At 37.8% G+C, this 15,361-nt stretch overlaps 1 protein-coding gene and 2 non-coding genes across 3 annotated transcripts in view; all 3 read right to left on the bottom strand.

The window, feature by feature from the left end:
* Positions 1–12,439, bottom strand: part of LOC100747672 (nuclear pore complex protein Nup88) — a 71,804-nt gene extending 59,365 nt beyond the window's left edge. Inside the window, exon 1 of the mRNA XM_003486161.4 lies at positions 12,151–12,439. Within this exon, the coding sequence (XP_003486209.1) occupies positions 12,151–12,354 (204 nt within the window). The 5' untranslated portion in view covers positions 12,355–12,439. The remainder of the gene's footprint in view (positions 1–12,150) is intronic.
* A 539-nt stretch (positions 12,440–12,978) lies between these two features.
* Positions 12,979–13,052, bottom strand: TRNAT-AGU. The gene has a single exon. It is a non-coding gene; the product is annotated as a tRNA-Thr (tRNA).
* Positions 13,053–14,747: 1,695 nt separating this feature from the next.
* On the bottom strand, positions 14,748–14,821 carry TRNAN-GUU. Its single transcript has one exon. It is a non-coding gene; the product is annotated as a tRNA-Asn (tRNA).
* Positions 14,822–15,361: the final 540 nt, after the last annotated feature.

Genomic DNA, 15,361 nt, shown 5'->3' with positions numbered 1-15,361 from the left:
ACTTATTACGTTTCTCGGTAGCTCCGCTGGCGGTCTGGCAGTCGGTTATTTACCTACTCGAGGTTTTAATTACCTACCCCCTAGCTCTACGCTGGACAGAAAAGTAATCTTGGAAGTATGTGAAAGCGAGCACAGAATTTACGTAACGGACGTTAGAAACAAAGTAGGTATATTGGCCTTAGCCAAGCACTTTTCTTTGTTAGCATGAAATAACGTCTGTAGAAATAATAAGAATAGCAATCCCTCCTTTCTCTGTATTACTGCTGTACCAAAGCGGTTGTTTCAGTTTCTAGACGAATGCCGCTCGTGGAAAATTTCTACGATTATATCAGTTGCTTGAGTTTTTCTTAAATATCAAATAGCCCCAAGATCTATTTAGGCTAGGTACATTCGTTTCTTACGTTCTCCTGCGTGTTTGGTCCTTTCTTCTTAAAAATCATACAATTTTCATAAAACAGATGTAATGTATTCCTTATTCTAATTTTATCTTTAACAATTAGCGTGATGTTAAATGCACGTACGAAGTACGGACATACCACGAGTTACTGAAGAATTTTATTTTCAAGATTTTTACGTATTATGAATTTTACGCAAATCTTCACTACCTTTATTCGATTACCTATATTCTACAGATTACATATGTCTATATTTATCTACAATATCTTCTTTCCCTCTGTGCTAAAAAATCGATTTAACCCTCTATAATATTTTAATACCACGTAACTTAAATGGGCTTCGTTTCAACCTTCAAAATATACGAAATGCGATCGAACGTCTATGAGAATCCGATGCCTGCGGCTGCCAGCCACGATGCTGGGTTATCGTATCGGCGTTACGAGCGTCGTAAAATGTTATAGTTGCGTTATAACAAGCCATGAGAAACGGTGGCATGTGCTGAGAAAAACGAAGGAGGTTAAACAGCGAAAACGACCGAGTTTGCATTTATGTATCACTGCGAGTGTAAATTGTCGGGCCAGCGTGTAAAAAGGGGGCGCGAAATCAACGATTTATTGCGATGTAAAGAGCGAAAGCCCTGATTATTGGCACGTTCAGAAGCTCGTAAGGGTGAAACGACGCTGAACATTTTTCAGAATTGTACTTCCTATAGTCGAACTTACCCTAATTAGCAATATTTTCGGTTTTTTATTAACAGAATCATGAAAACTATGAGAAGTTAGAGCATTTATTTCAACGTCAATGTTGATTGTGTTTGTTTAAAACAATTATAAACGTTAATGCAACACAGAAAAATATACGGGTGTACGAAGAAAAGAAGAAATTTCTAACTTTGAGGTCCGAAGAGTCTCAAATTCATTCATTTAAACAAAACGTTTCTATCTGCCAGATAGTCCTAAATGCTTGGCGCGTTACTGTACAAACGCAACCCTTTCTTCAGCCCGTTAACAGAGACGTCTGTTTACATTATAATACCGTCGTCTATAGAGAACTCAATCAAACGTCAAACAAGATGAAATACTATGGTAACATTTTCCGAACGCTATCTTCAAATAGTTAAGTCTCGATCGTAATATCGACGTCTACGGTAAGTTACGAATGAAAATCGCGCTTAACGACGGCGATAAGGGAAAACTCGGCCTCGCGTTCCTCCTCGACGTGGCAGGTAAAGCTTATAGCTTGTAATATAAAGCCCAGTTCGGCGAGACGAAGTCGGAATAAACGGAAATTACCGGGGCCATCTTGTAATTATACGGCTAATAGGAAGGTAATTTAGTGTCTCGAACTCGAGTTACCAGTGCTGCGGACGACGTCTGTAGAAGCGGTTGGTAGCCTGCGTTGCCGCGGTCTTCGCGGAAAATTAAAATAATAAACGGCATCGTTAGGATTCATCATCTGATTTTAATTTCCATTCCAAAATGATTGCGCATTATCTCCGGGCCGCCCCGTAACACCGTTTCTGGATTTACTGCTCCAGGGCCAAGCCAGACGTTGCTCACCCGCTCGTTCGTTCACCACCTCCCTCCTCTTCGCCCCTTTTCCCTTCGTCTTCTCTAATTTTATAACCTTATTCTTTAACCGATTCTCAGAGAGACTGTTCGTTCTCCATGTATCTATCCTTTTTCTTGATTTCGAAGAATCTCTAAATGATTTGATATTTACAGATTATCGTGGATGAAGTTTCTGCGTTCAAGAATTTCTTTGAATATTATTTCTTTTGTTTGTATTGCATTGTGATTCCTTTTGATATTATCGTCTCGTATATATTGACGTTTCATCTAATATTAGACAATGAGAAAATATTTGAGGGTATTTGTTTGACTGTATCGATTTCGAAAATAAAAAATTATCAACGACAGCGTTAACATAAGTTTCTTTGATGATAGATTTAAAGGGTTAGGAATGCGTGGGGAAAGAACAATTGCAGGGTGGATTGAACGCGTTATTACAGACGTAAAAAGATTGAAGACAATTTTTTAAATCCATCTAAATTGATACGTAACTTTGCGTAAGAACGATGAAAACAGGTATTGAAAAAGTTTCGTGTAATGCAGCAGATTTCTAATAAAAGCAACGTCGTAACACTGCCTTCGATATAGTAGCCAACTCGCTTGACTTTGTCGCAGTTACGGCAGTTGCAGGGCTGTTCAAATTTCACCTAGCTTTTACGACTATAAGACTATGCAATCTTACGTAGAAAAGCGAGCCGTTACGTTGCTTGATATAAAATGTAGCGATGAAATTGTATTTCAGTTACTTAGGTACTAAATAAGTTTTTAAGTTCGAACCCCAAAGCTCTAAAGTATATCTATTTTCTCTACAAGTATTTCATTTCAATTTGAAAAATTAACTTCATCTCGAATTCAAAATTTCGTAATCTGTATCATTTTTCCTCTGTCCCCCTTAAACTAATTCTAACAGATGAAACAAGTCCACGATGCTGTCTACAAATTCCTACAAGCATTGCATGAAAAACAAACTACGAGCTACTAATTGTTCAAACAATGTCATAAATATTATCCTGTACCTTTCTAATTTCACGTCCAGTGGAACAGGAATAAAATCTTTTGGCATAGAAGCAATACGAAAAAATCCCTATCACCAATCTGGCTGTCTTATCAATATACACGACGGAAACGTTATAGCAAACATTCAATTTATTAATAAACTTGACCAGAATAGCTATTTAAATCGCCGCGTTGCTGAATATTCTTGTCGAATGTGTGAATTATGTGCCGATCATTATGTCGTAGTAGCGGGAGAGCGAACATTTCGACACGGTTTTATAGGAAAAACGGAGGTGAAAGCGTCGCGGTGGCGCATCCCCCATCTCGCGCGACCGACCAAAAAATATGCGCCCGACAATTTTTTGTTTTTTTCCCCCAGAATCCTCGGCCATCTCTCGTCGTACGTTTCTACGGACGCGTGTTATCGCGATCGTAACGACGCGAGGGCGCGACCGCGAGTACGCATCGGACGTGCGTCCCGACGATTTTGGAAAATAAAGTTTATCGCCTTCGTGGCCTCGCAGCCACTCCATATAATGGCTTGTCCGCTCGAAAATGTGAAAAGTATTACGTCGTTGCTCGTAGATTTCGACGTAATTTTTATGATGCCGCGCCAGCTCAACGTGTCGGCGAATACGATGATGGGAACGCGTTTTAGGACGGAATCTACCACCTTTTGTAACGATACATTGTGCGAACGGTCGTGAAGGAAGACTATGAAATTACTATTTTAACAAATTTTGCTTTTTCAACACCGCGTCCTAATGTACTAATTCTTATCGTTTTAACGTTTCAGAGTTAAACGTTTATTTTCTAGATCGAGAATTCAGACAAATATATTTGATACTTACGCGAGGTTAAATATAAAAAAGAAAAAAAAATAAAAAAGAAATAAAAAGAACGAATTTCAATATTATCACTGTTTCGTTTGGAAAACTAATGAATTGGAAAACTAGCAAATTTACAAAAATTAGCGAAGAAGTAGGAAGAAACGATACCTGCCGCTTACTACGGAATTATCCAATATTTATCATCACGTCACAAAATTATTACCATTTATGCCTATAAATCTCACGATCTACAAAAATAGCTAATATATAAATCATCACGACTCGCTCCACCAAGATTAGTTACCAAAATCTCCTTGGACTATCAAAATCTTTCATCCTCTGGATTCCTTCTAATGACAATTTTAAAGATACGAAACTTGGAAATACCTGGAGTAAGGGATCTGATTGTGTACAGGGTGTACGGTTAGGTAAATGGCTAATTAACATTACAACTACCCGGCAGGAATCTCTGGTCGTCTCGGCAGCATTGCTGATGTTCCGGTCGCGTTCTCGCCGGTGGCGGCGTTGTTCGTACTCGCGTAATTTAAGTGTGCCACCGAAGACACGGTTTCGCCATGCGACGCCCGGCATTATCATGGTAATTTGTTAGAAACAAACATTATAATTCCAGCAAGAGAAGAGAAGAGAAGGAGGCGAGGAAGCTCGGGTACCGCGACGTTGGGACTCGCGGCTCTTTGCCACCGCTGGAGGAAGAGGGTTGTGTCTCCGTAGAGGTGGCAAGAGACTGAAGAAAAGTGGTAGGGGACCAGGACCGGGCGCTTTGCTCGGAACGGCCAAGGGTTAAGACTTGGTACCCAAGTTAAAGGCGTAAGATCTACCGTGTTTTGGACAGTGTCCATTGTCTTGGGGTTATTTATTAGAGACGGCGCCGCTGGCTTCTCGTCGTCGACGCGGCGAAGACCAAACTAAGATGGTACTCTGTGCCACATAACGGTGCTGGGATTTATATCTTGGTCCACAACCAAAACGCCATTATGCCATGGCTATGCCGGAACCCCTTCTCACCCGCCAACACTGCTGCCCAAGGATCTTCAACGGAACGGGAGATTCTGCTTGTACACGATTCCGTGGGTGATTAAGTCGCATGGATGGCCGCAAAGTTTTCCATTTAAATGGATGGCAATTAGCCGTGATCAGTCTTATTGTTCGAGCTGGTAGTACAATGGCATTAAGACCAGCCTTCTGTGTGCGCTGTCGCTGAAATTATTGCTCCCTGTGTATGAAACAAACATCGATGTCTCCTTTATCTGGTATATAGAGTGTTTATACGTATTTGAACGCTGCTTATAAAGTCGGATGAGTCTATTCCCTAACGCATATAGTTTAATATCCGAGCAAAGATATCGGTCTGAGAATTAATATGAATTGGTAAAATAACATTTTTTTATAAAAGGAGATCCATTTTAAGATGGTTTGATAACTATATTACAGTCGTATGTCAGAAATAAATGCCAAGTTTCGGATAACTACCGTGAAACGTTATAAAACGAATAATAGATGAATCGGTTCGATGCAGGGTGAAAACTCTCCAAGTGTCCGCCCGGAGGAAGTCGAAGAGGAACGGGACTTGAGGGACTAGAAAAGAGGGCGTGAGAAGGGGAAAAAGAGAAAGAGGTCGAACGTGCGCGTCTTCGAGCTCAGCTTCGGTAAAGAAGAGTAGTAGGGGGATGAACTCGCGCAGCCACCACTAAAATCCGTGCTGTGTGCCACTTCCTGCGCGAGGTGGAGCCGTGGAATTATTAGATATGCAACCGCGACGGCTGGCCTCCTACCGGCATTATTAAACTTAGTTATGAATGCCCATTAAAACTGTAAAGGAAATGCATTAGCCTGCCAAGGTATTCTAAGGCTGACAAAGCCACCCCCTGCGGATCGCCTGAGCCACTTCAGCTCGCTTCAACTCTCACCCACCACCGGAATATCCCATCCTTCGATACTCAGGGCAATCGAACATTCTTAAAAGGGAGCTTTCTTTTCGTTTTTAATATTCATAAATGCTAGTAGGAATAGAACGAGATTGTAAACAATATCGAAATTGGAGTATTACAAGATAAATAATTTGACGAATTTATACGAAGTTAATGATATTGGATTGTATATGTATCGGAGCTTAATTTTAATCTTTTGAAATCCTAGGATAGTGAAAAAAGTTAGGATTGAGCACAAATTAGCCAGTTTATGCGCGGAGTACGAAAAACTATACCTTCTTAGAGATAAATGTAGAATTAATTTAAAATAATTAATTCCTTGTGTTATACTTCCTTCTGTTCTCTCTACAGCATTATTTTTTTTCAAAGAAGAATCGTGAACTAAATTTTTAATACACTTATCTCGCATTTTCTGCCATTTTCAGTATTTTAAAAAGCTGATTTCCCTTTTTGTCTTTGTTTCCACCCTTGGTTCGTTTCAAGCGACCCCGCACGCGTCCCGTAAGATTTAGGTCAGGCCTCTATTTATCACAGCACAGTTTTTAGTAAATTTGTGAATCCAGTGAAAACAAAAAATGAGAAACGAAGGTCTAAAGGTCGCATTTCGCGCAACAGAATATGCGAACCAAAATTTCTTAAAAACATATTTACTTGCTATTACGAGACTAGTAAGAAAATGAAACAAAATTCATCTAACCCAAATGGGATAATGATTTTCAGTTAAAAGGAAACAATATATCGTAGATGCCTATTAGCACGGAATCATTGTCATCGTATAACATCGATAATGGAGAATATTCAAAGTATGTTTCACGCATACATGCTACTTTCCAAGATACAAGGAGTATTTTAACGGTACTCCGTTTTGCATGTATACTGCCTTCTTGGAAAGATAAAGCCAGTGTCTTGGCTGAAAGTTACATATAGACATGCTTAAAGGGTGTAAAACTTACAAGATTATATTCAAAGTTTTTTATACGTTCCAAAATTCGAAAAAAAAAAATAAACTATATCTTCAGTAAAAAAAAAGCATTATTTTGATTAACCACTTAGATACGAAACGTCTACGTAAAAGTTTCAGCGTTAATTGTAATAATTTTAAATATCAACGCTTGAGAGCTATGTTTTCATAATCTCAGCCACAAGAAAATCAAAAAGTAAAAAATTCAACTTTCTATTCGAGAGTAAAAAGGACACACGATCCTCTGTTCGAAAGATCAGACGAGAGTCACAACGCTTGATGAGAAGACGTCTCGATGGAACGCAAAGCCTGGGCTTCGACACATATTTGTTTTACACCCTGTACGGTGGTGAATTCCGTGTACGGTCGTACAAGCAAACGACGGGGGTGCAGGATGATCCACCAGTCAGTTGACAGGCACAGGTTAGGTGGTCTTGTACGTGCTACTGAACGAGGAGATACGTGGAGCAATAAAATTCACGGGAAGTGTTTTACATTGGTAGAGTGGAGCCCTGTGTGCACTGTGGACAGGGGCGCCAGGGTGAGAGAGAGCCTCGACGAATTCAGTAAGTGGCGGACAATGGCTTTTGTGGTAGACATGGACCACCTCATACCTCTTTTCTCTCCTTCCCTTCTCTGCCATGCGTATTTCGTTCTACCACCATGCCACGCTGATACATTTTCGCTGCTGCGTCGTTTTCTTTCTTTCTTCAACGAGCGTTGGGGATTGTGATGCGATGTCGAAAAAGAAACGCAACTTTAGGCAGCAGCTATGTAGTACGAATTTCCCTCGTTTGTTAATGGTCATATGCATATACATACATACGTATATGAGTATAGAGTGATGCTGATACAAATTCGTGGTGGAAATTGGGTTAAACCATTTGGGGTGCCTTTATGGTCGGAGAAAATCAAGTGGTTCGTTTAATGTATTTGACAGTCGTTTCTAACGCGTTTCTTACTAGATCCATCTTATTATAATTTTCAGTTAATCCATTAAGAACCAAGGTTGTATAAAAAAACATTTCAGTTGTAATTTTTTATTTTTTCAGTCAATTCTGTTTTATACTTGATTTTCTTTTCGTTGCTGTTTCTTCTTTCACCAAGATCCTACAATTCTATGAACTATTCTTGTTTAAATTCTGAAATTCTTTTAGGGTCTCACTTACATAATAATAAATCTCTGTACAGTATGTATTTACATATTATTCTAATACACATTTCATATCTTGATATATGTCTCTCAATAACGCTATTTAATATTCTTTAATTTATTTCTATAGTATAAGCCAATGTTTGATCCTTAATGCATTAATAATTCCTTATTATATCCATTTAAGAAAATTTTATAGTATTTTTCTTTCAAACATAAAGAAGCACCAAGCGTAAGATAAACGTTACAACACACAGTTTGAAAATATTTCCAGCGACTGAGAAACGGAGAATAATCTGATTAAAGCTAGACACCTAGCTTTTTTTTCGTACTCTGTACGTTTGGAAGCACGCGTGTAGCTACGCGACCACCCCTATACGTGTATTCTTATTGCCACGCGGTATACCAGCGTGTCCGAGTATTTACCTCTGGCAAGAAACCTCGTTGTAGGTACAAATGTCACCGTAAAATTGCTTTTTAATTATCGTCCAGAGGATTTTGCTTATTACGTGATATTCCATTCTTTCAGCCTGAGACAGGATTTTCCGTTGTGCGTTTCGACCTTGGAACGCCATTCAGAGAGTAACCACTTTTAATTTAGATAAGATGACCTCTTCCTACTGGATAGTATGTAGAAAAGCTCACGTAAGCTAGGTGAATTGCTACCGTACCATACATCGAAAGGATCTCACAGCTTCTTTGTTCCTTTAACATACTAGAACTATCTATGATCGAGATACAAAGCTTGTTCTAAAGAGATCAAAATGAAAGGTATTTGCAAAAATCCAGTCTTGCGAATTTATCAAATTGTCATAAAAAATTACAAATTGATGGTCTTTATCGATAATTCCAGTAACGACAAAAAAGATATTACTACATCAGAATTTTCGCGTTATTCTTCAACTTTCGAGAAGTCAGAAGAACGTGAGAAGCTACGGGCAGTGACGATCGAATTCGATTATTTTCCATAGATCACCGCGTGACTTGACGATCCTAGAGTACAGGAAAGAATTAAAACTTGTAGGTGGGAACGGGGCTAGAAGGAGGAAGGCTTGTTATCTCGACGAGAAGGACGGGCAATTCGTTAGAGCGGCGGTAAATTCGCGAATTAAAGAACTTATTCCATTTGGGCAGCCAAAGGGGTGTGAACGCTTCCTCGTTCGTATTATCTCGCGTCGAGCGAGAAGAACAAAAAGGGTGGTGGTGCAGGTAGAGGGAAACAGAAAGGCGAGGACCAACGACGGTAGGGAATAACCTGTACGAACGACCAGGGGGTGGGTGTCGGTGGGGTCGGTTGGAAGGAAGACGAAGGGAGAAAGAGCAGAGAAAGGGACAGAGAGGACGCGTTTAGACGTTCGTTCCGCTGGTAACAAAGATAACTCTATGCAATAAAAATGATTCAAAGTTTCCCGCGGCGGATGGTGGTTCCGATGGCGGAGCGGTTGACAATAGCGCGTCTTTGTCTCCGCCCCACACCCTGATGCTACCCCGCGTTGCCTCTTTCGCCCTCCTCATCTCGTCGCCACCCCCTTCTACACTGCCTCGTCCGTATCCTGCGACACCTATCTTCCGGTTTAAAGTCCCGCCGTGCGCGCCAGGGAGGAACCTCGCTAACTTTTATTATTTACGACCGATATTTCAGTCGGCCAACGCGCATGCACGTACCGGCCATAAAGTGGCCCTTGGAACTCGGCGACGATTCAATTGAGTCTTAGAAAAATTATCAAACGAGTCTTGGTCATTCAGAATCATTGCCCTCGATGTTAACTATATGTAAGGTGAGAAAAATAAGAGGGCAGGTTATTAGGTATGATACAGGTTACTAGTTCGTTGCTTCGCAATTGGATCACGTTTGGTTTGGGTTTGTCAATGTTTCCTCGGGACTCTTCGTAAATATTCTAGAAATGAGCGTTTTAAGGGTATTGTGTAGAAAATGGATGTTGATAAGTAGATATCTAGTGAAACATTTTAAAAGCATGTAATGTGAAATTTAATGATTTAGAGAAATATACGTCAGTTGTCGCTTTAATTGCTTGTTGCGTGTTACTAAGGCGTTATACCTATTGACAGACGTGAAACAAATATAGATTAATGTATTATGTATACTTCAAAGGAATGTATAGTAGGTTAGTAATAACTGATTAATCTTATCCCAGAAGATACGTATTGATAACAGATATATAAAGAGAATTTAAAACGAATGTAATTAAATAAGTGAAGCGACGAATAATAAAATTGTAATTGGTCGATTCGTAGGCAGAAATATGTCTCTCTCGTTTAGAAATAAAACAAATGTTATATTACAAGAACATATTTTAACTCAGTTTTTAAAATCATCGCGCACGCCAACAACGTATTGCTTTATGAACAATTGCTACTCCCCATACTTCCATCTACCCAATAAAATTCTACCAACCCAACAAGTCCTTTAAATTTTTTCTGGAGATCGAGTAGGGAGGAACAGCTACAGAAATATCCATAGAAAAAGGGGTGGACCGGCAGAAGCGGATAGAGGCACCTCAGGATTTTCCCTTATCAAATCAACGGGTGAGCGAGCGATGATCGGTCCCCGAAGAGAATGAGAGAGATAGAAAAAGGAAGAGGACGAAAGAGGTTGACCCTTGGCGAGACTTCTCTATTCCCCCTCGGCGCGTACTCTTTATCTACCTACCTACGAATACCCATACGTAACCCGGTTGAAGGGTCTGAATTTGCATTTTATTCGCAGTTGTGGACCGCGGGTTCGTGGGTAACGTTCCTCCGCGGTACGGACATTTATTTTAATTAAATTACTCCGGAGCGTCGAACAACCCATTTCCTATAAATTATCCCCTCACCGGTCTTTTGGTCTCTCGCGCGTCCGCTTGGTCGGTCGCGGTGGCGCGCGAGCGCATACACCAGGACACCCAGGCATTAATGTAGCCGCTGATCCCACGGTGCCATTGAAATGAAATAAAAGCACAGCCGAGAACGAAACGTTCTGCCCATTCTCACCGTAGCGAGTTCGCCATGCCGCTTCCCTTTCATTTACCACGTAATCATTTTCCACTAGCGCGCGTATGTACGTACACCGATTAACCAGCGGGACATGGTTGTAGTGAGAGGCGCACGCGCCCTCCCCTACAAGTGTGTATATTGGTATCGTGGACCATAATTTAGCCAGAGCTTAATCGGTCCGAATCAAAAGTTCGCCGGAGAAAACGCTTTCGCGGTAATCGTCGTAAAGCGAACGCATCGTGCCGCGGTAATGGTCCAGGTTATCGAGCAACTTCTGCTTAACCAACGACCAAATGTCACTCCCGTTTTCACGGAACCATTAGTCCGACCAAAGTGATCGGCCCTTTTCGCACGACTCTCGTAATTTCTTTCATTGCTTGGGAATTTAAGCTTATCCGTTGAATGTACTTTTAACGATCGAGATTTTTAATTGGAATAAGAGCATAGCGTAAATGGGTTGGTGAAAAGCGAGTTAGGAAGGTTTATCACGTTTATCGATGACTGGGTTTTCATTCTATACTTAGGCTGTATTCTATTTGTACATGGTAAACTTTTACGAGGGTTGATTGCCACATTTCTTTTGACGACAAAATTTTGCATATATATAATCCTTAATAATAATCGATATCCAAAGAAAATTTAATGATTGAACAAATGGGTGACCAATTAATAAAAGTGTAAGAATGAGATTTGTGTAAAATCGAAATTTGTATGAGTCATTATACAAGAAAAAATATTAAAATGAATCTGCACAAAATTTTTAAACATAATAATATTACTGCATTAAAACATAATAAATACAAATTGCTGCTTCAGTATAATTTTTACTGTACTGATTGTACACTTTTAACACTAATATACTATAAATTTTTTAATTTTTCGGAATTCTTTTAGTACAGATTATATACAAAACAGGTTACAGTATAGAAAGTAGTTTCTAGATATCAATAAGTAAAATTTATATAGCATTCATAACAAAAAGTGTACTATTTTCATGTATCAAAGAAAAAAATTTTTTTAATTTTCACGATAAAGTTTGAATAATTTAAAAGAACGAAGTATACTATAGTTTTATTTCCATTATATGATGCTTATATTTCCATTACATGTTATAGAAGTTTAAACGTACAAAGACAATAAAGCAAAGCGCTTGCGCACATTTTAAGAAGCGTTATGGAGGTTAGTTAGGTCTGTATACAACAAACTATTAGACGTAAATGTATACTTCATCACTGATTTCAATTCATTTTTGTAGAAATCATGCAATCTGTCTTTGAATTAAATGTTGTTGACTTACTTGATAAGGAACATCGTTTTTTCCACGCGCTGCCGCAACGTTTAATGCCATCACACAAAATTCCTTCGGATTCCACACGTACAGCATATTGTCACGAATTTCTAAGATATTCCTCGTATCCTTAATATTCTTTGGCAAACTCTCCACCAAATCTACAAACAAACGTTCTTCGTTCAAACGAAGCGGATCCGTATACGAATTCATTTTCGTGCGAAACGAGGTTATAACACGGCGCACTACACCAAACGACAACAACGAAGTTCCTTCACTGGTATATTTGGCGCGCAAGGCAGCCACCTTTGCAAAGTCACATATGCGTGGCGACACTGTCGCGTAAACTTGGTTATTCGTCTTTAGATTTTATTGTGCTTTTCTCTAATAAATTTAAATAAAAGAAAATACATAACAAACTAAGGCTATTTATTCTTTAATATCAGGTTATGATACGAATAGTATAAAAGTATAGCCTATTTTTTTATTTATATATGTATGTTTGACTTCAGAATATTTTTCATACAGATAACATTATGCTGATTTTATATTAATAAAAATTTATTAAAAGACTGATGAGTTTGTATTTTACTTGTAATATATTGTATTTTCTTATATGCAAATTTCTAAAGTATGTATACATGTATACATTTACGTCAATAATGTATATATATATATATACATATATATATATGTCAATATGTATATCATATCGTATGTATAAAAATTATTGTTTTACAAAAATATAAAAATCCGATTTCATTTATTTCAATACAAGCATTTCGATTTTATTTTTATATGTCGGAGAAAAATAAAAATACTTGCTTCTGCGAGCGAAGGCCCCGGAGGGATTCGAACCCTCGATCTCCTGTTTACTAGACAGGCGCTTTAACCAACTAAGCCACGGCGCCGTTGAAATCAGATTTTTATAACTTCTAATTTACAGATAAAAATTTGTAACAATTTCGTGTACAGACGATCTATATTTTTTTTTTCTTTATTTAAACCGACCAAGACAAAATTTGGCCAATCAAAATGAAATTTTCTGGATATCATAGACTAAAATAGGAGACCTGAAATATAAAACCCTAGCTTCGAAAAATCATGCATTCGAATACAAATACCTATATACGTATGTATAATAGATCCTTTAATGCTAGCATGAATATGGCTGAGATACAAATATACGTTACGTATATATTACACTCAAAACTACTTAATGAACGAAAAGAAACGATCCTTTTAACCTCTTAGGTACGGTTGAATTTTGTGCAGGGCTGTTTCTCTGTACGACAGAGTTTGATGCGAATTACGCGTAAACGATACAGCACTGCAATATGTAATGGATAATGCTGTTCTCTACGCAAGCTTCTCTACTGTTCTCTACGCAAGCACATTGGAACGAAGTTTTTGATAATTAAATTATAATTTTTCTCAAAGATATAATGCATATACTTTAACTGGAATAATTTACTTTAATAATTAATAATACAATTGAGTGTGATATATTTTAAAGCACGGAACGACACATAGACCCACGTTACTCATAGCGCGATAGTGTTTTTCAAATTGCTCTTTCTTTCTTTTGTTTTGAAGCGACATTCTGAGGTTGAAGATTCTAAAAAATTAGAAGGATACGGATCGGCCTGTTAAAAAGAACATCTAATAATGATATATTTATTTTAACGGAAAGTAACAATTGATGTCTGATAGTGACAATCAAAAATTGATACTGTTATCAAAAACAAAGATTATATATTCTGCCTGTATATTGTTAACACTATTATAAAACATTGCGAGAATGAAAATAGTGTAAAGCAAGACAAATGAAATACATCATTTAATTCAAACGGTAAGCGAATGAATCAGTAGAGTGGCGCGTTGTAATATAAGATGACATCCGCGAAAGTCACTATAGTGGCGCATCGCACCTAAGGGGTTAAAAACAGACATCAATATTGGTTGTGTTAAATAAATCATGAAAACACTGTCGCCAACAGATCTAATAGCAGCGGAGATTTATTACATATATAGGGGGTGTATAGGGACCTGTATCTTCAGAACGCATGACCGCGAAACTAAGATACATTTTAGATCAACAATTTTATCCAATGATTCCTACCAAATTTTGTCCCGATCGGCCACTGGTGCCATTTGAAATAACATACTATTAATATAAATTGGAAGCAAATATTACATACCATTTATTTCAATACTTCTGTGCTAATAATCATTAAATAACTAATCATGGAAGACTACTTTTAAAAACAATCAGTTTAGTTTCAGATTTAAACATCTACATTTCAAATACAATTTCTTCATAATAATCTCATTTCATTTCATCATAGTCTTATCCCATAATCAAATTCGCATAACTGAATTTTACCTTTAATCTATTAACATCGACTTCATGCACCCAATATGTAATATTTGATGATAATTTTCCTAGTAAAACAATAATTATAGTCTCACAATTATAAAATAACGTTAGTATTATTCTACTTGAAAATGTTATTGTTAATGTTAAAATCAGGTGCAAACGAATGAAAGATATTGATTTTACGCTTATTATTGTATAGGTAAAAGATTCCAAAAACAAAAGAAACCGCCCCCGGGTGGGCTCGAACCACCAACCTTTCGGTTAACAGCCGAACGCGCTAACCGATTGCGCCACGGAGGCCGATGGTAGCGATGTTTTTTAAGAAGATGACAGTTATTTCATTTTTATTTTATTATATTTCGTTATCAAACTCATATAATTGATATGTTTAACTGCTTAATAAATGTTGAATCTATTTTCGCATATTTTGTTTAATATTATTTCTGAATATTCTTCGTTTGTAATGATATAAAAATGGAAGACGATTTTTCACTTCGATGTGATTTGTAATACGTATATAGTACATCGGTATTGAAAGAGATAATTTTACGTTTATTCAATAAAAAAATATGAAATTAATAAATATACCTAATTCTTTGGTATACTTAGTGCGAAGCGTATACAATAGCATAGTAGTTTTTATACAACAGTTCGGGAGAATATAACCTCTCGACTTATAACGTTTTACATTTTCATATCACTATGTATGTTTTCAAATGAATCATATGAGATATCGAAAGCGTTATTATGAAAAGAAGAAAAAAAAAGAAAGAAAAGAAAAGGAATGGAACTGTACGGTAACACATTAAATACGAAGACAGTCTATACATATTAAACTCG

Source organism: Bombus impatiens, unplaced genomic scaffold (genome assembly GCF_000188095.3).
Source record: "Bombus impatiens unplaced genomic scaffold, BIMP_2.2 scf_0102, whole genome shotgun sequence".
In the NCBI taxonomy this organism is placed as follows: Eukaryota; Metazoa; Arthropoda; class Insecta; order Hymenoptera; family Apidae; genus Bombus; species Bombus impatiens.
This window is presented reverse-complemented; position numbering and strand designations above follow the sequence as displayed.